At 38.4% G+C, this 26,323-nt stretch overlaps 2 protein-coding genes and 1 long non-coding RNA gene across 3 annotated transcripts; 1 reads left to right on the top strand and 2 right to left on the bottom strand.

The window, feature by feature from the left end:
* The first annotated feature begins 343 nt into the window (after positions 1-343).
* Positions 344-21,500, top strand: LOC138040316 (ataxin-7-like protein 3). The gene is made up of 16 exons (XM_068886069.1): positions 344-465; positions 1,555-1,568; positions 8,060-8,228; positions 9,061-9,152; positions 9,461-9,483; positions 9,664-9,703; positions 11,735-11,802; positions 12,838-12,877; positions 13,843-13,868; positions 14,457-14,500; positions 15,059-15,120; positions 17,193-17,238; positions 18,280-18,311; positions 19,441-19,507; positions 19,623-19,678; positions 20,390-21,500. Coding segments are annotated over exons 1-16 (843 nt in total). The 5' UTR covers positions 344-463; the 3' UTR covers positions 20,452-21,500.
* LOC138040334 (uncharacterized) lies at positions 4,164-6,823 on the bottom strand. The gene is made up of 2 exons (XR_011130685.1): positions 5,405-6,823; positions 4,164-4,494 (listed from the first exon to the last, which is right to left on the bottom strand). It is a non-coding gene; the product is annotated as an uncharacterized lncRNA (long non-coding RNA).
* A 146-nt stretch (positions 21,501-21,646) lies between the features above and the next one.
* On the bottom strand, positions 21,647-26,000 carry LOC138040325 (uncharacterized). Its single transcript, XM_068886075.1, has 3 exons — positions 25,739-26,000; positions 24,888-24,992; positions 21,647-22,588 (listed from the first exon to the last, which is right to left on the bottom strand). The coding sequence occupies exons 1-3, from the start codon at positions 25,769-25,771 to the stop codon at positions 22,466-22,468; spliced, it is 261 nt and encodes an 86-aa protein (XP_068742176.1). The 5' UTR covers positions 25,772-26,000; the 3' UTR covers positions 21,647-22,465.
* Between the last annotated feature and the right edge of the window lie 323 nt (positions 26,001-26,323).

The following is a 26,323-nucleotide window of genomic DNA, read 5'->3' as shown; positions in this document are numbered from 1 at the left end:
ACCCTTAAGCAATTGTCTCTCACAGGCAACTGAAAAATTCAGGTGGCTTCATTGAGGTGCTATGCAAATGCAATACCTTACCACCTGAGCCGTGAAGCCACTCAGATGGGAGCTGGTCAATTTGTTGAGCTCATGTGTTCCTTTGAAAGGACTGATAAATGAAATAAAGGTATATATTTGAAGTGTAGGTTATTATAAATTTATAGCTTCGAAAGATAAATTAAAGTGATCCCACCACTTTTTTTCTGGACAATTTAAGCATTTTTTTAAAATTGTATTTTATTTAATACATTACACTGCAGATGAAATTATTTTTAACATTTCTTGATTTTTATAGGATCCCAGTCCAGAATCAGCAATTGCCTGTGAGTTGATTGACGAGGTCATTGTTGGTCTTTGCTTTGACATTCACCGGTCCATCAAACGTGGAGTTTACAGTGTCCTTGAGCAGTCGGATGAACACATGTTTGTATAATAATTAAATTGGTCCCTTTGTAATATTTACGGGTTTCAAAGTGATATTTACAATTCGAAATCTTCAAATTTGGCTTTAAAGTGCTACTAAGACCAAAAACTCAATTTTTATTTTTCTTTGAATTTCAAAACTATGTTAACTAAAACGTAAGTGACCCAAGTTTTCAGCCTTGTTTAAAAAGAAACCTGTTTTTAAAATCTTGAGAGAGCTGGATTGAGGTCAAAGACTCAATAGTTTAAGAATGCAATGCATGTGTACAAGGCTGAATTAATATGCAGCATGGGGCTTTTGGGCTTTCAGACTTTTAACTCATGTTTTGCATATATAATAAGCTGTGTTTACACACTGGCATTTTAAGCTAGCAAGTCAATGACGTCGCTTTTCCCCAGATCCAACCCTCTAAGGTCCAATCGGTCAGTTTGGAACGTGAGTAGTGGCAGACTGTGAAATCCAAAACTTACACTCAAAGTAAGCAGCCTTTGAATAAAATTAAAGCTCAAACTTATTGCCAGTCAAGTGTAAAAGCAATCACACTTTCAAAATCTGAAGAAAAAGAGGAATTGATTTTTTGACAATACTATCACTTTAATAAGGAGATTGGGTACAAAGAATATGAAGCCTTTGTTTGACCATCTGGGGCAAGTAAGAAGGGAACACAGAATTAGAATTTGTTGATGTGACAATTTTGAAATGATTAAAAGCTTGTATTTTATCTCTTTTAAGTCTCAAACCCATCTAGCTGAGCACATATGCTCTACTAATGTAGGAGACTTTTAATGCACATCAAAATTAATGAAATCAAAGTTGATCAAATCAAGTGAAGATTTATAATAAGAGGGGAAAACTGGAGTTCCTAGCCATCTCCCAGGGCTTTCACTCAGATTTCAAATTGTTGTGTGAGAATCAAATTAGTGGGTACTAGGAATCACGTTGTGTAGAAGGAAGCAGTCAGGGGGTTCGCTCTAATAGTAGCTAGGAGTCATGCATGTTGTAGCCTCGTCATTGGCACTGACAAGTTATTAGTTATAATAAGCAGTGTTTTTTTTAATTTTATTCCTTATGTAAATTTGCTGACGAAGGAGGAAACAATTTGGTGAGTTTCAAAGTGTCTTAAAACTCTTTTATATCATGATCATATAACTGTCAGAGTTGTTTTAAATAGCGAGTAGTCTGACAGAGCGCAAAAACCGCTAGACATGCGCATTAGAATCACACTTGTGTTGCCGCCATTCTATTTTCAAAATGGCGGACGACAAATCAAAATCTACCACGTCTTGTCGAGGCTGTCACGCCGCTGGCGTTTCTCTGAGAAAATTTGCAAAAAGATGATCTGAATCTGCCATCATTCAACGATGCTTCAGAGCCGTCAGGGAAGAGATCGGACCAAAACCAGTACGCCTAAAGCAATAGAGTTTTTGACGAGCTTCGAAGCTTCATTTGACGTTCGTTGTTTAGAGTTTTGCGTTTCTTAAGGTGGTCGGTTACTCTTTAAGCTCAGAACAGAGATATGTTGGAGGTAAATTATTTTCGCGAAACATATCAAATATGACTTTTTTTTCGTTGATATGAAAATTTTTAAGAGGTCTTTAAAGGTGGAATTCCGATTTCATACACCAAGACAGACTTTTTCAAATCGAAGTTTGAAGAGAAGCAGGTTTTTTTACCGGTAGTGTTCGTCTTCACTGTTGTAACTGGTTTTACACAGAAAAGCGAAGTCCAGTGCCTTATACTTTCACGCCACTCGATATAGTTTGTGAGGTTTTGGGGTCGTAGGTTGTCCTGAAATGCATATAGCGTACATGTATGTTTTTAACTTCGAGTTAATATCTTGTCAACATTGTTCATACAATGTAAGTTTTCTCGCTTTATAAGCCAAGGCGACAGAGCGGCTGCCTGTTATATTAAACAGCGGCAAATATTGACAACAAACCCTGTTATTTTCTTCCCTTTAACAACGTTCATTGCTATGTTTTGTGTAACTAAAAATAAAATATGTCAACTGTCACATCTGACTACCGGGGGATTGTGTGCTTTTTCAACTTTATGGGACTCTTTGCAAAGGGCGAGTTAAGTTTATTCAACAAAGTAAGCTGCTTTTTCCGTTTAGAGACTGAAAATGTCAGCAAAGGTGCTCTAGTTCAATGTGCAAAGCGATTTTTTTGGTTTTTGATGCCAGCAAAACAGTTCACCACACTAGAAAATTTTTATTCACTTGCTACTGGCTCACCAAGACTACAGAATTTGCCACATGGATGAATACATTTCACCAATGAAGGTGAGTGATGCAATAACATTACAATAGTTGCAATAATAATCTCCCCTGAATTGAATTTCCCCTACCCCTCAATATAGATTCTACGCCCCCTTCTTTGTCAGTGCCAAAAATCTTCCAAGAGAACTGAAGCACTAAGTTACACAGAATTAGTCAGACAGGTAGAAAACCCTCAAGAATCAAAAGCAGGAGCTGGATATCAAGCAGAGAAAAATCGATAACGAAAACAAAAACTTTCACAAAAAAACATGAAGTTAAGTATTTGGGTTTAGCTCATTACGACAATGACATGCCAATGCCTTTGCAGTACTAACCCCCCCCCACTAAACATGTTTCATTTCATATTATTATTTACATGCACAGAACAAACTGCATTGAACACGATGCACAACCCCATGAATTTCTCAAATTGCTTTTGGCCTATTATAAGACCTGTGAGTCAAACCACACCAAAAAGTTAGCTCACTATAATAAGGTAAAACAGATATCATTTTCATAATGGTTATGCTTTACAATGTAGCTGTGTCACCAAACACCCAAGGTCAATAATTTTGCTATTATCCCAACAGTAAACACTTAATGACTGGTCCTGAGGGAAACAGTTCATTTTGTTTCCCTAAAAATTTCAATGTTCCCCTGAGGCGCAGACGAGGGAAACAAAATGAACTGTTTCCTGAGAGACCATTCATTAAGTGATTTGTTATATAGCACAAATAGGATCAAAACGTGCAATGGGAACAGCAACGGTGGTCGTCGGTCAATATTTGCGGGCAACAGTGCACTGTTACCCTCTGAGGTCATAGATTTTGCACTGTTGCCTGCTCAGAGACTTTTGAACGACAAAAGTGTTTTTGTTAGATGTCATGTGACCTTGAAGTAACCAATAAGAGCATGCGCTGCTGGGGGCAAAAACAGTTATATAACAAAAATAATTATTATTCAACATAACACTTTTGCTGGAAAAACAAGATCAGCAACACAAATCAAATGTTGAATTGAGAGAAGAAAATGTCATGCTTCACAAAAAAGGACAAAGTTATAGAGACAACACAGTTTTCAAGAAAAATATTGGACTGACATAAAAATTAATACCATGCACATGTAACCCTGTGAAAAAGCACCCCAAATGCCTAAATTTCCAATATGGGTTTTAGAACAAACTTTTCCTTATCACGGACTAAATTCTTATGGTCGTTAATTTTCTTTCTAGTGCAAATAATATTGAACAAAACAAAATAGTGTATTGTAATAATCAACTGATGCATGTTTAGTATTTTTTCCTTTCATTTTCCCGAATTTGTTCTCCACCTATATATATCTGTTTGGGTCAAGTTAGCAGAAAGTTGGGGAATCCACTCAAAAGAGACACTTGTAATACCACTGGCAGTACTAAATCCTAACATTACTCAACAACAATGACAATATTATTTGTGTTCCTTTAATATATGTTTTACAACTAAAGGAGACACTGCATTTAGCTCTCTTGTGCACCATACAATTTCACAAGTCACTAGTCAACCACTAAACAAATGGAGGAAAGAACTTATATGATCCAGACAAAATGGGAAGTTTTGGTGGTGAACATTCTCCAGACCTGTTTGAGAATATCTTCCAAGCCACAATGTATTTACAATAATGAAAAGGGTTTTCCATGAACCAAGAAAGCTAATCTGCAGAGAGTAAAAGTAGGTTGCTGTACTACTGCACAACTTCAGTTTCTTCATAAATCAGGTATGGCTACCATTTCCTACAAACAAAAACAATGATAAAACCATTACACAGAAAGTGAATAATGACACAGTAAGCACAAGGGGAAAGATAATACCTTACATTATGAAATTTTGAACCACGGATACTGTGTTTTTCGCTTTCTGATTGGTTCACTCACTCAGTTAACAGCTCTTATACAGTATGACATAATATGGAAACTGATTGCGCCAAGTGTTACCACGCTGTAAACTGATTGCCTTTAAATATGTCCAAGTGTTAAGAATCAAATGAAAATTTAATAAAACAATAATCAATGGATATGATTGAGTTGTTGATCTCATATCAACATGCACTCATGGAATTATAATATTATTGTTCATTATTGTCTTGTGCTATAGGAATTATATGCTTATTAGTGTAATTACTGAAAGTTCTCTGCACTGATTGCTTGTCATTGAGATGATTATTATTACGTGATAATCACCGAAGCGGTTTTTTCAAAATAGCCACAAGCTGTTTTGTTCAGGTGACAGACGAATAAATTAATTGTTTTAAAGAAAATGTGTATTATTCAAATAATCAACTATGTAATAGGCGATTTGCATGATGGCATCATTTACTAAGAAATTGAGTTGCTTCTATTGTCAGGCAAATTTAAATTATTGTTTCCGATATTCCCTCAGACTTTATGAATGTTGGTGAACAAAAACCTCAACTTCATCTCGGTTTTTATTAACCGATATTCACCTTGCCTTCAGCGAAACAATAATTGTTAATAATTATTTTTTGGCGTTCATACTAATTTTTAGTGTTAAACAACTTTCAGTCAGGGGTACGCATCTAACTAAAGCTGTAAGGCTTATTATTATTATTATTATTATTATTATTATTATTATTATTATTATTATTATTATTATTATTATTATTATTATTATTATATAATGTACCTGAAGTGTTTGCATGCTTCCAAAGCTTTGCTGCACATGTGTTTTTGTAGCCGTTTTGCAAACTTATAAATATGAAAAAGTTGACCAACATGGTTACTCTGTTACAGTAATGTACTTTTCTGGGCTGTTCCACAACTGATCAGGACAATATTGCCAAACACTGAGTGGAAGACGCTTTGATGCAGATTTCCTGGAATGGTTTCTGCAAAAATATTTGCGAGGAACAGCAACAAAAACCTCGCACAGATCGATGGCATTTAACAGTCAAGGTTACGTGACGTGGAAATTGTAAATCCCAGGTGTTAAGAAAATTCAACTTTGTGGCTGAAGTTCACTCACAGTTCATCTACAGCAAGAAACCCAGTGGACGATTTTATACGATCAAAGTTGTATGACCGCGTTACGTTACAGTCTTCAATAACAACGGCCAGCCAAACTTATTTTCAAAAGCAAAAACCTTTCGTCCATCAAGACCAAGTTGCTCCTGTAGTTCCCGAGAACAAAGAAGAATTTCGTTGCCAGTTCGCTGGTTTCTGCAAGATTTTTAAATAATCTGGGGGCAGACCAACACCCCATGTCAAGAAAATTCACAGTAGCCAAAACCAACAAAATGATACAAGAGGACGCATTGCTACTTGACATGCAGACTTGCGAAGTAATCAATCGTGTGTCCTCGACCGTTGATTTGGAATCGCTGAGTGTTCTCTCCGACCTTGAAAAAAAATTCCTCTGGCACCCAGGGTATGAGTCGTCTAACTTTCCACAAAATTTGACAAATGCTAGAGTGTTATTCTCCACTTCGATCGATCACTGTCTCGATCACTTCGAATCTTTAGAGTTTGCGCAGGCGCAGTTACGCGAAAAAAGCCATTTTACGTCATTATTCTCTAGCCAATCAGCGGTTTTTGCGCTCTGTCAAGTAGTCTGCAAAGGAAACTCCAAAGAAACAAGTACATGATCTCAGACTGGTGCCCATTACAGGGCTCGAAATTAACGAAAAAATCCAGTCGCATTTTGCGATAACATGCGAAAATTTAGTCGCAATTTCGCAAATTTTAGTCGCAAAATGGCCGTGCTACATTGTGTTGTAAGCGGTTTAGCAGAAATATGAGCCCGCAATACTTGTGTGTAAAGAAACCACTGAAAATGGCGAATGATCAAAGGAATGGAGCTGTGCACGTAAGGTTGCAGCTAAATTACCCGACAATTACGCTATCTTCAGAGAAAATTCACGGCGAGAAACAAAATAATTTTGCATTTATTAATTTATTTTAGCAAAAGTAGCGGCAAAGTGGCAACCGCTAACCCTTTTGTTTCGAAAGAGCGAAGGTGACAACAAGTCGCAAATTTGCAACTTTTCCAGATATTTTAGTTGCAAAGGGAAAATTTAGTCGCAAATGCGACTGTATTGGTCGCAATTTCGAGCCCTGCATTAACCCATTGGCATCCAAACCGGCCGAAACCGGCCAGACTTAGTATTTTACTCTGTCTAACGCCAGACGATTTTACTCGTCAATGGGGAACCCCTGGGAGTCAATGGGTTAAGTACTGTATATAAGAAAACAGATGCTCGAAGCAATAAAACAGCAAATTTGCTGAATGCAAATTTCAAAGAATAACAAATTATCTAAAACCTAAAACAAATGTTGCAAAATTTGACTGTAAACAGCTCCTTTAAGCCAAAGTCATGTTGATAGGGAAGGTAGTGGGAAGAATGAAATGCCCATCCTTGGTGTAATAGCCTTTGAAACTTGTGTATCTCTTGATGTAACATAAAGGAAACAAAAGAGAAAACAAACTTGAAACAACCTAACCATAACACTTGCCTACAAAACAAAGAAAAAGTATAGCAGCTTTTTGCATGGAGAATGACCCAGAATGAAAATAAATGGTCTTAACCCATTTTCGACGTACTTTCCTTCCATGAATGCTAATTGATATTAATTTTAAATTAAGAAATATGAAAGTTTGACATTCTTTAAAAAGTGCTATAATTAAGGACGGTGCCTAATATTGTTATTGCGCATACGTACAGCGCAACTCCAGATACTCCGATTTCATATCGCCGGTGATTACTAATACAGGGATATTTTTGCGCGGTTTAAAACTATCCGGAGAAAGTAGATCTTAGTAAATACTCTTGGTATTCAAAAAGAAAATTGGGGGTAACCATGCATTTTTGAGAGATAATTAAGTTTTAATTTGAGAAAGAACGCCATACATTGCTTTGTATTTTACAGCTTTTTACAAATACATGTATTATTCATCAATTATCTTTGAAAAGTGCGTGGCTACCCCCAATTTTGTTTTTGGATTTCAATAACACTTGTTAAGATCTACATTTCCTGCATAATCACACACAGGGGCAAAAATATCTTTAATTAGTAGGCACCATCCTTAAGCAACAGAGGACTTTTCCCCTGTTTACATAACCTCACCTAAACACCAGGGGGAGTTGGCAGAATTCAAGACAGTTACGCAAGCCCTTGAAAGTGTCTCTGGTTTGCATAACTGTCAAGAATTCCCCCAATTCCCTGAGTGTTTAGAAGTCCTCTATTGCTTTTATAAAATATCTCTCAAAAAGAGTAAGGCAAATGAAGGAAAATGCTGCTTTTTTACTTAGTTATTTTATCAGCATTTTGTTTGACTTTTCAGAGGTAGTAGAGTGTGAAGGGTTGGACGTATTTGGTCAAGTACCTTTAAAGAAACAAGTGGAGTGTATTTGTCCAAATTGTCAAAGAAACCTAGCGGCCAACAGGTTTGCTCCTCATTTGGAAAAGTGCATGGGGATGGGGCGTAACAGCAGTCGATTGGCAAGCCGAAGGTCAGTAACTGAAAAGATACACTATGTCCACAAATGCACCTATATATAATTACGTGCACACCCAATTTTGACAAATTCCAACGCAAATTGTCTCTGTAAGTCTAAGCCCTTGCTACCATTTCCAACAATAAGGTATGGGTAAAGGTCAGCATTATTTTTACTGTCAATCTCAGACGTCTGTGGACAAGGGTTTTTTTCCAGCCCACTTCACGAACCATTGATTTCAGTCTGCGGTTAAAAAATTCTAATCACGTGATAACATTTTTTGTGGCTCTGCAGTTTTGAAAATGCTGATCTTGTGACGCTATTTTCTGTTGCTCTTCCCAAAGCGAAAAAAACGTGAAACAATGTTGACGGCAAGTAAAACCGGCCAAAGCTATTACGGGTAACCCAGGAAAAGCCTTGTTCGAGGAAATAAGAAGCAGGTGGAAACTTTTCTTCAGGTTTTTTCTTTTCTCGGCTGTGGGAAGAACGAAGGACTAGTGCGACGTGGTCCGGGTATTTTCAAAACCGCAGAGCCGCAAAAAGGGTTACCACTGGATCAAAATTTTTCAATTGCAGACTGAAATCAACAGTCCATGAAGTGGACTGAAAAAAAGCCCTTGTCCACGGACGTCTTGGATCGATAGTAGCTTAGGGTAAATGTGGCTGTTTATACTTACAGGATGAGCAGTGTTTGTGGGACACTTCGTGGTGCTCATTGAAATCCACGTGCATCTACCTAATTAGGGGTATTTCTGGACATAATTGAAAGGCTTTGGCCCTGTATAATTTTGCTGATTTTTTAGTTCAGCTATGTTTCCTCTATTGATTTAGTGCATTTTTTTGCTAGGCTTGCAACTACAGGGAAATTAATGGATGGAGAAGATGAAGATGATAACTACTTTGATGATGACTGGACGTGGAACTCAGATAGAAAGCCAGGTGATTTTAAATAATAATTATAATAATAATAATAATAATAATCTTTATGTATCTTGCAAAAATGTGTCAGCATTCCTAGCATGGTATTAATACATGCTGGCATTAACCCATTGACACCTCAAATGCCCTAGGATGCCTGGGCAGTAGGTTGACGAGTAAAATCGTCTGGCGGCGTTAGAGTAAAATCTGTCAGTCTTACTTCCAGGGGTGAATGGATTAATTGGCAAATTTGGGAAGTCTCATGCACACAAATGTGTTATTTCTGATTTACAACCTAAAGAACTAAAAAAACCTCTTTCATTTTGCAGGCAAGAAGAATAAAAAAGATAGGGTGAGACAATTCTTTATGCTATTCAATCTTTGTAAGGTAAAGAAAGTACCCTAAATTGCAGATTAACCAAGGTTCTATAATAGATATGATTTTTTTTACACCTATTAAGTTCTATAGTTACATACTTTTGTACCTGGAATTTAATGCAGAGTAACATTAATTTACTAATCATTATTATAGGGAAATTCTCCCAGAAGAGCTAAAGCTCCCAGGAGAAATGGCAAGTACTGTAGTTTAAGAGTAATTGCAGTACAGAATTAAGTACCACAGTGGTTTTAAGTAAAGCTATGACCCTCGCAGTTATGAACACAATTTCAGTAGTAGTATTGCATTAAGAAACCTGAAAAATTCAGGACTTCAACAGGGTTTGAACCCATAACCTCGTGCTTCCAGTGCAATGGTCTGACAAGGATCATAGCTTTACGTGATTTCATATCCGCAGTTTAATATATGATTCATTTCATATATAATCTCCTTTACATGCAGTGAATTTATTTGACAAATTGCAATTCATGGAAATTCAGTTTAAGATGAGAAACATGATTTTTAGGCTCTTGGGAATTAAGAAAAATAATATTTGTACGTTTTTTACCCCATGACCTTGAAGTTATGCTTTTTTAAAATTAAGTATGGTGCCTACTAATTCAAAGGTATGTTTGCACAGTTTAATGAATATGCGGGAAAAGCAGATCTTAACAAGTGTTATTAAAGTCGTTATCTTTAAGAAAGTTACGACATTTTTTAATTTCGAAGACATGTTTCGATGTTACAAGCGTCATCTTCAGTTACAGAATATTTGAAAAACCGTTAGGACTATGTAACAACAAGGCGAAACATGCATAATTAAATATGATTAAGTGACAAGACACTTAATCATATTTAATTATGCATGTTTCGCTTAGTTGTTATATAGTCCTAACGGTTTTTCAAATATTCTGTAACTGACGATGATGTTTGTAACATTGAAACATGTCTTTTAAAGTAAAAAATGTCTTAACTTTCTTAAAGATCACGATTTGCTTGCTGCTGCCTCGACCTTTTGGTTCCGTTATTGAAGTCCAAAACGAAAATTGGGGGTAACCACACATTTTTCAAGATGATTAATCAACATTATCTGTAAAAAGCTAATTAAAGTGCAAAGCAATGTATGGTGTTCTTTTCCAAATTGAAACTTAATTATCTCTGAAAAATGCGTGGTTACCCCCATAATTATTTTCTTTTTGGATACCGAGATCACTTGCTAAGTTCTGCTTTCTCCGCATAGTTTTGAACTGCTCAAAAATATGCTTGTTTTAATAAGCACCAGCCATAGGAAATCCAAGTATCTTGAGATGCGCAGAATGTATGCACAATAACAATTGTAGGCACCGTCCTTAAAATGCCCCTGTGACCAAAAAATCAATTTATATTTTTCTTTGTATTTCAAAACTATGTTAACAAAACACGCAGTGACCCACGTTTTAAGCCTTGATTTCAAAAAGACACCTCCTTATTTAAACTGTAATTTTCCTATTTAATGGTCGGTTATTACTAACATTATGTTCTTGAGAGACTCAGCTGGATCGAGCAGAAAATGACGTCAAAGGCTCACTAGTTTAACAATGCAATACGTGTGTACGCTGCAAAATTAATATGCAGCACGGAGGTTTTGGGCTTTCAGACTTTTAAGCTCACGCTTTGCGTATATAATAAGCTGCGTTCACACGCTGAAATTTCAAGCTAGTTAGCCTCTGATGTCACGTTTTCCTGGATCCAACCGTCTGAGTTCCAATCGGTCAGTTTTGAACGTGAGTAATGGCGGGCCGTGAAATCCAAAACTTACACTCGAAGTAAACGGCCTTTGGATAAAACCCAAAGCTCACAATTTTGCCAGTCAGGCGTTAAGCAAACACAATTTCAAAATCTGAAGAAAAAAAAGGAAGTGTATTTTTCTTTTATAACAGGGGCACTTTAAGCATGAATTTTTATCCATCAAAATTGAAGCTGACTCTTATTTGCACAAAACACATTACTTGGATAAGAAACCTTTCTTTGCAAGGCATAACTGTCATTAAGTCACCCACGTCTCATTCGACGGACGTCTGTTTCGACTTTCCTCTGATCCGTAAAGCTGTAGCTTTAAATGGCCGTAAAACGGAGCATTGACGGAGGAAGGGGGATAAAATGTGTGCACCGAGGGCCACAAGTTTATCAGTAACTTTAGTTCACTGGTGCATGTTATGCTTGTAAAATAAAGATTTTTTCCTTTTAGGTGAGGCTGGTACCCCTCGTCCAGGGACACCAAGCTCTGTTCACAGTGGGGAGTTACCAGCAGTTAGGGTAACGTCATTCATTAGTTTGATGTTTTCCAGACGAATTCCAACTGGAATTTCTCCTTGAAATCCCTCCAGATTTGGCATTGAGGTGCAGGATTACAAAAATTCAGTTTTTAAAGGAACAAGGCATTATACAATGAGGTCTGTTGATTTTTGATGTGTTGTGAATGAGATGCAACATGGTTTTTTTGCAATCACGCACCTTAATGAGGTTTGAGATCCCAAGTGATTCAGATTCCTGAGGAGCTGGCACAAATTTCCAATCAATTGTGAACCCCAAGATTTACAGGTTTAGAGCTTAAAAAGAATAAGTTGGCACTCAGTTTGTTACTCATAACCTTTTTTCTACAGAAAAATTCCTAATTGTAAAATCAACAGGTTAAAGTGCCACTGTGACCAAAAAATCAATTCTTATTTTTCGTTGGATTTTAAAACTATGTTAACTAAACACTAAACGACCAGGAGCCGGTTGTTGGAAGCTTGGTTAGCGCTAACCGTTGGTTAAGAGGTATCAAATCCTATACGTTTCCATGGTATTTAACGCTGGTTAGCGCTAACCATGCTTCGAGCAACCCAGGCCAGAGATTTAAGCCTTGATTTAAAAATTAAAGACACCTGTTTATTTTAACTAGAATTTTCCTCTTTTATGGTCTGCCATTACTAACTTTAAGTTCTTGACAGAGATGGATCGAAAAGAAAATGACGTCAAAGGCTCACTATTTTAAGAATGCAATGCGTGTGTATGCCGCAGAATTAATATGCAGCATGGGAGTTATGGGCTTTCAGACTTTTAAACTCACGTTTTGCATATATAAGCTGCATTCATACCCTGAAATTTTAAGCTAGTGAGCCTTTGACGTCACATTTCCCTGGACCCAACCCTCTGAGGTCCAATTGGTCAGTTTTGAACGTTAAAATAAATAATTACAGCATTTGCATCACTGTTCATCTTTTGATTGTAAACAAAAGCCAGGAAAACCCTGCATGCAGCCTATAGGCACTTCAAAAAGAAAATAATCCGTGAGTTCTTTTGTTTTAGACGGGGCTGACAGTGGCTGCCTTTAAACCTCTTGGGAATGGTATGTGTTGTGTTACAAATTGTATAGAGGCAAAGAATAAAAAATAAGAATCAGGAAGGATCAATACAAAATCAGTCAGTGTACATGGCGAGCTTTCAGTTTTTTTAAAATCACATGAATTCTTTTGTGCTGCGTTTCTGGTGTGATTGAATTGCACAAGTCATAGTTTACATTGGGTGCAGAAATTAGGATGCACTGTTAGGGACCACTGAGAATTTTGAAAAAGTCATTAGTAAAATTCATGACATTGATTGTAAGATAAAGAAGGTTAAGCAGGGCATGTTAACTAATCCCTTACACGATCAATTTGTTTTACGAACGGCTTTTGCCATTGGAGCGTTATTCAAGAGGCTTCAATCTGAGGTTTTACGAAATTCCAGAGCAAACAGATGAAAATTGCATTGGCAGGAATAATGGTTCTCCGCGTCAAATTATTGCTGAATTTTTGTACTGCCCTGAAAGATGGGCAATTTTTTCTAAAGAAGAATCTACTAAAGAATGGAATATAATTATATTTTCGAGGATCTTATTCCTGAAGGTTGGAAAAAGAAAAGTAATCAAAAAGCGGTGATGCAGCAAGCATATGAGAGCAGTAAATGACCCAAATTCTGTAATAGAAAACTGTCTATAGATGGTGTTCTTTATAGTAACTAGTCGTGAAGTCAATTCTCCATGGTATGTTATAATCCATTTACTGTTTAGAACTATTTAATTTTTGTACATTTTAAGATTGTGATATGATTATAGCATTTCTTCTCTGTAACCACTTAATTAAGAGTTCTTTATGGAGAGTAGGTTTAGTGTCGGTGCAATGGGAACATTAACTCTATTTAGATGGTTTTTCAACTTTAAAGAAGTCAGTTGTATCTTATCCCAAATAGTAGGAACCCTCACTTTGGACATCTCTCCAGTAGTTTTAAACGATAATGATACAAGGTGGTTTGTTTGGGTTTGTTCTTTTTCAGAGGAGAAGAAAGCCCTCCTTTCACAGGTGATTTGAAGTTAATAACTTATGAAACAGTAGATTGTTTGTGAAATGGCGTACAACCTGCCCTCTAGACATATGGCAGAGTTGTGAGTTTTAGAGCAAAACCTCATAAAGTTCCTCCTTCTGGTTTCTGATGTCAGTGCGATTTTGATCGAATGAGGAACTTTTGAGGTTTTTGCTCCAAAACTGCACTGGGTTTGCATTCGAGTTCGAGTAACTTCATTTATTCACACACACTCAAATTATAATAATATACAATGATAGTAAGATGACAATAGAGACAAAGCTAGCTTTTTTACCATGTTGAATTATGTGTGTTATAATTATATTGGAAAAGTGTGTAACAACCGAAGGAGCAAAGCTTTTGAGTTGGCCACTACCACAATGCAGTTGCAGTATTAAAAGATGAGGTTATTTTTATATAGCTATTGATAAAGCTCTAGCTAAATTAATCAGTATTGAAGAAAGAGCTAGTACATGCTAAATGTAGATAATATTAAATAACTATTTAAAGTAATTATCAAGTAAATAAAGTTAAATGACAATTGAAGTGGTTCATGCAACCATCATTTCCTTCCTTCCATGTTGTAGACATGTGGTGTGATATCAGAGCACACATCAAGAATGTGTACAAGGTATGAGTGAAAATCTCTTCGTTCTTTTAAAAAGAAAGCAACACTTGTTTTACAACTAACAAAATTTTAGTTTATAAAGAAACTGTGGTACTGCGTCGGTGGGAGATTGAAACAGAAACTCTGTTGAGTATCTGGCTTCCATGCAGGGGTTTGTGGGTCGGAATCCTGGCCGAACCAAACTTCGAGGTCGTGATGGGATGTTAAAGAACCCCTTCCCTTTAACATGGCCTTGTTCTGAACAAGGCCTCTTTCATTTCTCTAAATGATTATAAACTGCATAACAAGCCGTATGGCCAAATTTTGCCTATGGCTAATGAATGTGCTTTGACCCACGTTTCACAACTTCAAGAAATATTAACTAATGGCCCAAAAAGTGAAACAAGCAAGAGAGGGAACGAGAACATTAAAACTTCTTTTTAAAGCTTACTGCAATTAGTTTGAATGCAATTTTTATTGTGCTTCATCATTAAAACTACATGTACACACTGCAATTTTTAGCCAATCCAAAAAAAATATCTTCAAATCGAGCTGTGTTGATTTGTTATGTGCTTTTATCAGGTCTCACCGATGCCCTCAGCATTCTGATGATCAAAGACAGTCTGTCAGGCTTTTGCTTTTAGGTATATAACAAATTGCCATCAACGACGCGGTTTACTAAATATGCGGGAAAAGCAGATCTTAAAAAGTGAAATTGAAATCCAAAAAGAAAATTGGGGTAACGCATTTTTCAAAGATAATCAACAATATTTGTTAAAAGCTTTAAAATACCAAGCAATGGATCCAAATTTTTCCAAATTGAAGCTTAGTTATCGCTGAAAAATGCATTGTTACCCCTAGAGTACTTGCAAAGTTGTGCTTTCTCCGCGTAGTTTTGAACCGCGCAAAAATATCCCTGTGTTAATAAGCATTCCCCACAGAAAATCCGAGTATCTCGCGATGCGCAGAATATATGCGCAATAACAATAGTAGGCACCGTCCTTAAGTAGAGGCCCCAGTTGACCAGTAAAATTGTCGGGCATTAGACAGAGTAAAATCTGTAAGTCTCGTTCTCAGGAGGGAGTGGGTTAAAGGGGACATTAGGGAGCTTAAGCAACGACAACGGCGAAGGCAACGAGAACTTCACAAATTTGCATATTTAGAGGGTAAAAACAATAGCTTTGCACGCCCTGCACGTGCGTTTTTCACTTTTGTCCATTTCGTTGCCGTCGTCAGCAAAACAACAACGTGAAATAGCCAAGTTTTTGGTTTTATGAAGAACGTCAGCACTTGAGGATAAATTTTCATTTTCTCTCCTAAAATTAAGTGCCGTTCCGACTGGTGTCATCTTTGAGGAATTACCACACCCTTGTCATATTAAAAACGTTGAAATAGTCACGAAGCGATTAAAATAACGCAAATTTATATTTTGAGATGACGTTCTCGTTGCCGTCGCCGTTGTCGTTGCTTAAGCTCCCTATTGTTTCTGAACGGACCTGGATGTTGATAACCCTTTAACACCTGGCCAGGAGATCTGGTGACGTAATCCGTGAAAGGGGATCCATAGACCTTTTTGCAGATACGGCGGCCATTTTGATTTCTATTGTTTCAAATAGCTATTATGGGATGCCCAGGGGGCAAATACATATTAATTTGCCCCCCTGAGCAACCCATAATGTCTTTCGAAACAACAGAAATCAAAATGGCCGCCGTATCTGCAAAAAGGTCTATATCCGGTAGCTGATCTGAGGCCCGTTTCTCGAAAGTCCCGAAACTTTACGGGCCATTTTCGGGTGTCATACTTCCCTTTGTATCTCAAGAACGGAGAGGATTTAAGTTCAAACTTCAGTCATTTTTCTTTTTGTTACCTTCAACACATGTTAAAAGATCGGCTTTCCAAAATAAGTGGTTGGCAGTTCCACAAATGGCTTTTCGGTTGCGAAAAGTTTTCGGGACTTTCGAGAAACGGGTCACTGGACCGGAACACCTTAGACAGCAATGACCAGAACCAAGGTTGCGGACCAGTGGTTTTCGTTAAAACAATGGTTTGCTGGGGATGGGGGGGGGGGGAAGGGGGGTGCTCAGTCTCGCAGGCTCAGAAAACCTGGTTGTGGTCATGGTCATTTAAGGTTTTTTTCGCTGGACCGGGGAGTCCAAATACGCTGTGACAGGGCATTGCAGAGGTCATGGGTTCGAGATCCCGTTGGAGACGCATGAAATTTTCATGTGTCTATATAAAGAAACACTAGCTTAGCCCATTGATCCCTGCGAGTGAGGCTTAACAGATTTTACTCAAACACCTGAAGATTTTACTCCTCGACTGGGGCGTCCTTTGACGTCCGAGGAGTCAATGGGTCATTAAATTGTGCAGATGAGTGCGAGGATGATTTCTGTCTTTCGTTACTTTAGTCGTAACTGGAGATCCGACGACCCGGGAGAACCTTGTTTGAGCCGTAGTGGAAATTTATGGCTGATCACTTGACTGGCTGTCATAGAGCAAGTTTCAATCGAGTGTCGCAAAACCAAAACCAAAGTAATTACTTTGGCCAATCAAAAAGAACAGAGAAAATCCGGTAAACCAATCAAAACTCGAAGTAATTACACGTAGCCTACACAAAGCACGGGAAAATGTGCACGCGTGAGCCACGATTGGTTTCCAGCAGTTAGTGTAGATTTTGTGAATTTTCGTCATAACTTTGCTGCATTAAAATTTTAGGCTATTCGGAAGTGGAACCCCCAGTCGGAAGGCTGCGAGCGGACGGGTAAGAATCATCTTTAAGTTAACTATTTGTTGAAATGTCCTCTATTTGACCAGAAATAGGGAAGGTTGACGATGACAACTTCCCTGGAAAGGTCAAGTTAAAGAATTGATACCATTTTTGTTGGAAGGAAATTAATGGAATATATATACTGTAGGTCGCCTGTTTTGATTTATCAGCTGATGCGTGCTGCTGACGTGCGCTCTTTCGAGCCTCCTTTTAGGGAGTTAAAAAGCTTTGAAGCTTTAAAAAGTTTTTGTCAGTTTTCGTTGTTGTTTTGCTGTTTTCGGGAAAGAAATGCATCAAAATGCTTCCCTCTCGCGCAGCACTGTTATTTTTCAAGGACACCACCACTGAAACAATGGCATTTAGTGAACAGAACAGTGGCTCAGCACGTGCATTTTAAATTTTTCTTCATTTCTTCCCCTTTCCCTGCAAATCTGCGACGTAAAATACCAAGTTTTCAAGGTCTGTGGGAAACGTGTGAACGCAACGCCAAATTTTAATTTTTCATCTTATTTTAAATACCGTCCCTACGAATGCAGTGGGAGGGTAGTTCAGCTTGTTTGAAGGAGCTGAATCAATTGGAGCGATTGAGAAAGAGTTTGACGTCCGTTGACGTCGCCGCCGTAGGTCTTGAGGTCACCGCTCTTGTTTCAGTAGGTTAGCGTTGTGAAGTGACGTGAAGCGAAGCGAAGTTATTAGCCTCTCCCCTCGGGGCTTTTGAGGACTAATTTACAGGCAGCTTCTGCAGATACCGGAGCACAAATTACGTAAAACAAAAGAAGCAAAGACAGAAAACAAAATAACTCCAAATAAAGACTAATCCCAAGTGACTAAAAACACAATGCTTTCCGGTACCTGCAGAAAGACCCAATTTACAATGCTTTTTGTGGGGGGACTTTGGCCAGACCCCTTGTTACACAGTTTACAATTTTATTTAGGAAGTGAAAGATGCCCTCGACAAGATTAGGTCAGACCACAATACCGCTTCGAGTAAGTCCTTTAGCGATACTCAAACCCCTGTGCTTTTATCTTTCATAGCAGAAGTGCTTTGGAACCCGATGATGTTATTGGTGAGTAGCAATGGGCCTGAATCAAACGGCAGCCATGTTGAGTCCCGATGGATTGAAAACTTTTGTTTTGCCTCACCGAAACTCGTTCCCAAACATTTCAAGTCGAGGCTCAGGATACGAAATATATCTTCTATGGCCAATATGGCCGCCCGGGCGAATAAGTCCCATGAATGTGTTTTTAGGTATAATGCACCCGTGGGAGGGAAGGATGGGAAACTGGTTGGTTGACGACAGCCGAAAGGACAACTGAGAAAACACCAGACAAGCGGGGCACATTGTCTATTCAGGACCTACATTTAGATTGCTATTAAGTATCTTTTCTCCATCAGAGATGATTAGCATAAAAATCTAGCTGGGAGGCACTACTGTCCTGACACGCGAAATGTTCTCTTCATGTTGCCGTCCGCGTCTCAAAAACGCGCTTAGAGAGTCACGCCAAACAGTTTAAAAACCTTGAGGCCCTGGAAACGAAAGAAAATCAAACAAGTAAAGAAAATATTTGTTTTGAGGCATACGGAAAAGCCGGAGTACTACTGACAGAAAACTCTCAGAGCAGAGCAGATTATCAACAAGTGAATGCAATCCAATGAAGATGCTGTGCAGAAAGGAACCCGGGCCACAGTGGCAATCACCACTGCTTGGCCTTGGCGGATTGTGCTCCTAAAAGTGGCATATTATGCTACGAGCAGTGCTCGAAATTTTGCCAAATTATGCTCACAAAATGACGTAAATTCTGTACATATAGGCGAGCAATAACGACACCAAATGGTGGAGTCGTATGGCAGTTGTGCTAGCTTACGCAATCCCCGCTGTGAAGCCGGATAGGAAACCAGAGTACCAGACTCCTCCAAAGGAATAACTGCGCACGCAGAATTCGCCAAAAGAGGCCTAGTGACTAAGTATGTCAGAGCAAGTAGCGTAGCTAAAACACGCATTGCAAGAACATACTACCTAGATTTAATTTGTTTCTGTAGAAAATACATCATGTTTACTGAATTTTATGAATTTATGCTCCAAAAAGTGCCAAAATTTGCTAATTATACCGTGGCCATGGTCGTTTAAAAAAATTATGCTTTTTTCTCCAATTATGCCAAAATTTATGCTAGTAATCTTGTTTGTTTGTCTTTAGATGTTGACAGCTATGAAGATGGCGATGGGCAATTGCAAGCCCTGAGAGATAAATTGAACGTGAACAGGTCTCAAATTTTGCTTGATTCAACGAACAATTTGTGGTGTCTCTTTTTTAGGTCGTAGGTTTCTCTCACGGAAAATACACCCCTGAGTTTGTTATTGCTTACATTTGTTTCATAGGTTATCTTGGGAAGAAGAATCGAACGTTTCAACAGGCGAGGAGAACTCGCCGGCCGGTTAGTAAATGTGTATAGTTTTGTGGGGAAGAGGTCAAATTTTTCGGGCCATTTGATAAATGAACATCAATCATTCGGCATATTCGGACTCAACCCCAGGGCTCCTCTTCATGAATCGAACCCATGACCCTCCCATTATTGGGTTGAGCGCTTTACCTTGGAACTCTGTAAGACTCGTGGGATCTTGGGTAGCCTGCGAAGCTGACGGTATTGTTTGCGCGAGAGGGAAATTAACCAGCGGCAAGGCCGCGGGGAGAATGGGGACAGCGTCTCTCCCCATTCTCCGCGCGCTTATGCTTCTCGCGCCAATTGGGCATAAAACAAATTTCATGTGATAATCGTCCCGCACACAGCTAGGAGAATAACGTTTAGGTGGCGCCATCCATTCAATTGTCACAAGAGATGTTCCCAAGTGCGCCCGAGCCTTTACTGCATGCCAAACCTATTCAATCTTTATGCTGTTATCCTGTGTGTTCATTCCGTTATTGCCACTGGAGACAAGCAATCAACGGAAACTCAAGGTTTCACTATTTGCATACGGTTTATCGTCTAAAGACAACTGGATAATATCCAGTCAAGTAGACTAATACATAGAGGATATTACATAACCGTGTGAGAAGAGAAATTTCGCATCACCTAGCGGCCAACGGACCGTAGAGGGAGTGGTGAATTAAGTGTGTGTATCTCTTTTGCTCTCTGTATTATTTTCAGGTGCGCCAGTCGTGAAAAAGAAGAGAAAGAAGAAAGCGAAACACAAACGTCGACCGAGGTGATGTTAAAGAGAAATCTCCGATGTTTCTCCTCAACACACAGCCTAGTCACGCGAAGGGCGCGTTCTTTGTACAGACTCTGTGGTTTTTCGGTAATTGCGATTATGTGACGACGAAGAGATCTTTCCAAGGATCCAAGAATTTTTCGTGATAGAGGTCTTGCCTAATTTGACCAAAAGGAGATCTTTGCGGAGCACTTTGGCCAGAAATCTACCCCTGTTCGCGTGCGTCGAGTTTTCGATACGTTTCGTCAAAAAATACACGAGAACCATTAACTTGTGGGGTTTGTCGTTTGTTGTCAGATGGGAAGGTGATGTCATTTTGCCCATCTTTGAGGGGTTTTCAAAATTATGCGGTAATTATCTTTCAATAAGAATCATCTCGCGTCACCTTCACAGCCAATCACTGGCAGTCTTGCTGGCTTCCGTTTTCCTGTGATTTCCGCTGGCTGCATTTTGTTTCTTTCCGTTTTGATCGGCAAGAAGTGATAGAAAGTGGTTACTTTGGTTTGGGATTAGAGGGTCTCTGTCACACTTTTCAGTTCTCCTGGTATAATGTTAAAATATGTCTGCAAACTACTGAAAACCCTCAAATACTGACGCAGCGTAGTTAAGACTTTTCCTGCGACGAGACCGTAAACTGTATTTTGATATTACGCCGATAGCAAGGCTACAAGGGATTGCAATTTGAACAATTAAGGCCCAAGTTTTAGAACTCTCGTTCCATGTCTTAAAGAAATGCCCAAGAACTTACTTTGGATGACAGCTTCCAGTTAGAAATTATTCAATGTCTTCCCCAAATTTCTAGGAATGTTGTAGCATTGCTTTGGAGCAGTTGCGCTGGAATTTAAAAAAAAATCATTCCATAGCCCCCCTTAAACCACTCAATTGAATACCGTTCTACTGATCGAAAGAGGAAAGGCTGTAAATTATTGATTATCCGTGCGATCACGCACTGATTCCGTGTAAATGCAACCAGTACGTATTTCCTCTGTAAGGGCAACTATTTGTACATAATGGTGGTGAAAAATAAAGCTGCACTTTTGTACTCTGTACACACCGTGATAGTGGATTGTCTCTTTAAAGTGATACTTTTGGCCAAAAATTAAGTCATTTTTTTTATTTTTCTTTGGATTTCAAAAGTATGTTAACTAAACACTAAGTGACCCAAGTTTTAAGCCTTGCTTTCAAAAATATACCTGTTTATCTTAACTGGAATCTTCCTATTTAATGGTCCGCCATTACAAACTTTAAACCTTGAGAGAGCTGAATCGAGGAGAAAATGACGTCAAAAGACTCAATAGTTGAAGAATGCAATGCGTGTGTACTCGGCTGAATTAATATGCAGCACGGGAGTTTCGGTCTTTCAGACAGGTCCAATCGGTCAGTTTTTGAACGTGAGTAATGGCGGACCATGAAATCCAAAACTTGAACTTAAAGTAAACAACCTTTGGATAACGGTCAAAGCTTAAAATTTTGCCACTCAAATGTTAAGCGATCACACTTTAAAAATCTGAAGAAAAAAAGATAGCACTTTAGAAGTTGTGATTAATTTTCAACCATTTGCTACCATCATGGTAGAAGTAAACCCCCCACTCCAAGACACTGAAATCAGGTCGCTGCCGTTTCGTCCCCTTCCAGTTTCAAAGCCTTCGTGGTTTGCCATAGTCCACGGATTATTTTCGTGGTTGAAATCCGCGGTCATGCAAAATTTTTCAAGCTGAAGAGACGGAAGATAGCTTAAGACTATTACAAGATCTGTACATGATCTTGTTTTCCCCATTTTTTTAGTCAGTTGTATAAGTTATAGTGAACGTTGTGTTTGACATTATGAGAACCCAATTCCTAATCATGGGAAACCTGTGAGTGAGCTATCTTCATATTCTGATAACTGTTAAAAGATATGACTGAAGGCTGTTGGTCACTGTGTGTCGTCAAATCTGCCTTAAAAAATAAAATTGTTGACGTGCGTTGAAATGTTACATCCTTTTTCATCCCTGAGTTATGTCTTTTCCTTCTTATCTCTTATCTTGTTGTTTCTTGGGTGATTTTGCCTTCACAGTTGTCGCCTTAACAGTTTCTTTGTCCGTCTTTGCTGTTTTTCGAAGCCCTTGTCCAATTCTCTCTCCTTGGCATTTTGGCTAATACAGGAATAATAAAAGAACGTGGAGTTTTAGATTTGGATAAACGGCATTGATTACGTCTTTCATCTCCCCAGCCAAGTTTAAAGGCGAAACATCACTAAGATCAGCAATTTTCCAACCATTTTTTGGAAAGCCTAACATAAGTAAAGTTAATGAAGGGGTAGTTTCTAAAGAAACTGTGGTGCTGCGTCGGTGGGGAAGTAGTATACAAAAATTTGGTTTTATCAACGGAGTTGATAATGTAAATTGGCCACCGTACAGAGATTCTAAAAGCTGACGTTTCGAGCGTTAGCCCTTCGTCAGAGCGAATCCGATTCGCTCTGACGAAGGGCTAACGATCGAAACGTCAGCTTTTAGAGTCTCTGTACGGTGGCCAATTTACATTATCAACTCCGTTGATAAAACCAAATTTAAGTAAAGTTAAGTTTGTGGGGTTATTTCTTCTCGTTTCCTGTTTTGTTTTGTTTTGTTTTGTTTTTTTGCGAGAAAATTGAGTTCGAAGTTAGGCTTTTCCCGCTTTTTCGGCCTTTTCAGTGCGGGCTCAAAAACTAAAGAGCGTGCTGTGACGTATGATATACACCTTATTCCAAAATGGCCTCCATTTCAATATTCTTTTGTTTTTATTCAAATTAGCCCTTGATGCCTCGTTCTTAAGCTTAAAATTCAAAAGAATATATTATCTTGAACGAGGCAACAAGGGCCAATTTGTATGCGGATAAATCAGCGGCCATTTTGGAATAAGGTGGATAGGGAACAGAGATTTCGTAATCAAGAGAAACAAGGTAAACACAAGTGCTGCTGTGTATATTTTCGTTATTTTGCTGTTTTCTTTTCAAAATGAGTGGTGTTGAGCCGTTTCAGTTTTTTTTCAGTCGAAACACTGCTCCTAGATGGAGCGCTCTCGCATGTCTTCTCATATCATACGTCATAAGCTGCAAAAATGACCGTTGACTCCTCCGATCTGAGCCGCGATGCTGATGGCACTCGGAAGTAAAACATTCTTTTTAGGTTTAAAGACGATGGGTAGTATAAATAAAGAGAGAGAGAGAGAGAGAGCTCCGTGCTCCATCTGCGTTAGGGGGGGGAGGGTGGGGGGGGGGGGGGGGGACGAAAGACTTTGGGAATGAGACTAAGCAATAATCACAGCTGAGATCTGAACAGATAGAGGACACCTGGAGACAATTAGCTTGTTAGTCCTGCCTTGACAGTAAGCACATATAAGCTCCCCGCGCCAAGGAAGGGCTAATCCAGATGTTTCAGGACTAACGTTTTGCAACACTAGTTGCAAATACAAGCCATCAAGTGCTCTGATTGGGGAAAAATTGGTCTGTTTAAAATTAGTTGTTCAAAAAGGAATATGCGTAGATGTGTGTGTAATGTTCACTCGGCTTTAGAAGTTTTATTTAGACAATGATTACACAAGGTTTATTAAACTGGAGATTGGTCCACTGCACATAAGAAACCCTTTCTTTAGTTTGTCAGACCAGTTCAAGTGTTTGGCTTCTAAGTAAACGAGATGTCAGTTTATTAATTAAGAAATCGAAGATTACTGTTTACTAGAGAGGTGCCCATATTTTCTCTTTTTGTCATTCGTGATCTTTCCTTTTTAATGTCTTTAATCGATTTAACATTACGCGCCCTTAAAATAACGTAGATTCCGTTTGTCCTTAACGGTAACTACACCATACCTTGAATTGACCGAGTCGGAAAATACTATATATAACACTCTTTGTTTGTCCCCCAAAATCATTTTGCATAAGCATTGTTTTCTGTTTCTCTTGGGACTTACAATGGTCCCAAGAGAAAACAAAAACAACGCTTATTCAGACTCTGGAGGAACAAACAAAGAGTATTATGGTATTTTCTGCTATGACCATTTATTTTCAGGAGAAATAAAATAACTTTTAAAAGCAGTTGGGGGTGGGGGGTTTGTGGGGGGGGGGGGGGGTAGGGAGCATGGGGGGGTTTCTCAAGAACCATCCTTGGGTTGAGTTCGTCAACAAAAACTACTAACCACAAAATTCAAATCAGTCAAGAAAATGATTTCCTAAACAGATCCCTACCGGATGAAATCACCTTCTTGTCCTCTATAAGATTGCTTCAGTTTTCAAACCTCTTCACTGTCTACCCGTTTTCACGACGTTATAGAGTGGGCGATTGGTGCGAAAACGCCTTGGCGTTGACGAAGCTTTAGTATTTTTATCCAGAAAGATATATATACACAGGTTCTTTGGAGATATTCTTTCGATGCACATATATGCTTAGAGATTCCAGTTTGCTAAGTTTATGAAATTACCTGAAAACAAACCCTGCACACTGCTTTATCTGTCATAACTCCATGAAAGTCTCCTCTGCCACAAGTCTTGCAGTAATTCGTACCACAGAACTTACACTTGAATATCTAGTACGAATAAAGGACATAAACATGCAATTAAAGGTCCCTGTATGTTTTCCAAAACGTTTCCTCGTTTGGCACCCAAAATGTTCAGGGGACGAAGCAGAATAATGAATAATGAATACCGGCCGCTTAAGAAAGAAAATGAATAATGAATATTTAGTGTTCGAACATTCGGAATAAAGAATTTTACGGTTTCTGTTTAAAGAATCAAAAGAATAACGAATACGGAAAAATGGACATCGAACAAAATTTCAATAATTTATAATAAATGGAAGGAATAATAAATAACTAATGATGAGATCCAATTATTCCGCTTCCACCCTCGAAATTTTGTTGCGGAAACAATAGCTGCTAGCTTAGAAGCAAAAGTTGACACGCTTTTTTTCAAAAACGTTTTGCTTCCTTCCTTCCAGTTATTTTAATGCAGCGGTCCCTCAAACGTCTAAACATTCAGAACAATTAACGATTTGTGTATATTCGTGAAACCGAGAACGGTAACACATGCCTCTAAAAAGGAAACCGAGGGCTTAACTGTTATCTAAGGCCTACCTTCCAGTTTCGCCCTAATGATCTGGCTAACGCGTGCGAAGCTTAAAAGTGGAAAGTACTTTTGGACCAAGAAAACTACGTTGATAAGACCTTAATTTATCAAATCAAGGGGAAAATAGGTCATGAAAATTAACATTAGTGCTGTGTAGTAGTCCGTCGTTACCTGAGAGATATATGAAAAAATAACAGTCTTTACATACCAACTTATTTTCAGGGCAGCCCCAGCGACACATTCCGAGGTGCAAAGCCTTGAATAAGGTTATAGATAACCGCAGCCTATGTTCTTTGTTTTCAGCTCAAACGTCCAGTTTTTACTGATAAAAATAATTTAACCCAATGACTACTCAAAGATTGATGGTTTTCGACTAATTTCTTCGATATCTGTTTTTATAGCAGTTTCGGCAACTCAAAGTTTATATTCCTGCTCATCTTTGTTTTAGTACTTTGAATTTGTGATGATCATAACAAAAACTTTCCCTATTGAGAGGTTATTTACTTAAACGTTTTTTATGATGCAAATTTTTGTCTCTGTCAATTTTTACTAATGTCAACTTTGTTTGATTAACAACTTTTTTGCAACCCGTTGATAATTTACATTAATGTCAAGTCAGACTTCAAAGGGCCAGAAAGTCAGGTTATGCGATAAATCGGTTTTTTTTTTTTTTTTCAAACTAATGGCGATGTGCTTTTAGAACCAGTGAATCGACCAGCTTTACCAACACTATTTTTCAGGTATTGTTCTTTCCCAGTCCCTAATTGCACATATACGCAACGGGCGCTTCCTA

The sequence above is a fragment of the Montipora capricornis genome, chromosome 1 (genome assembly GCF_036669925.1).
Source record: "Montipora capricornis isolate CH-2021 chromosome 1, ASM3666992v2, whole genome shotgun sequence".
Taxonomy (NCBI): domain Eukaryota; kingdom Metazoa; phylum Cnidaria; class Anthozoa; order Scleractinia; family Acroporidae; genus Montipora; species Montipora capricornis.
Note: the sequence above shows the minus strand (reverse complement) of the source record. Positions and strands in the feature narration are given on the sequence as shown.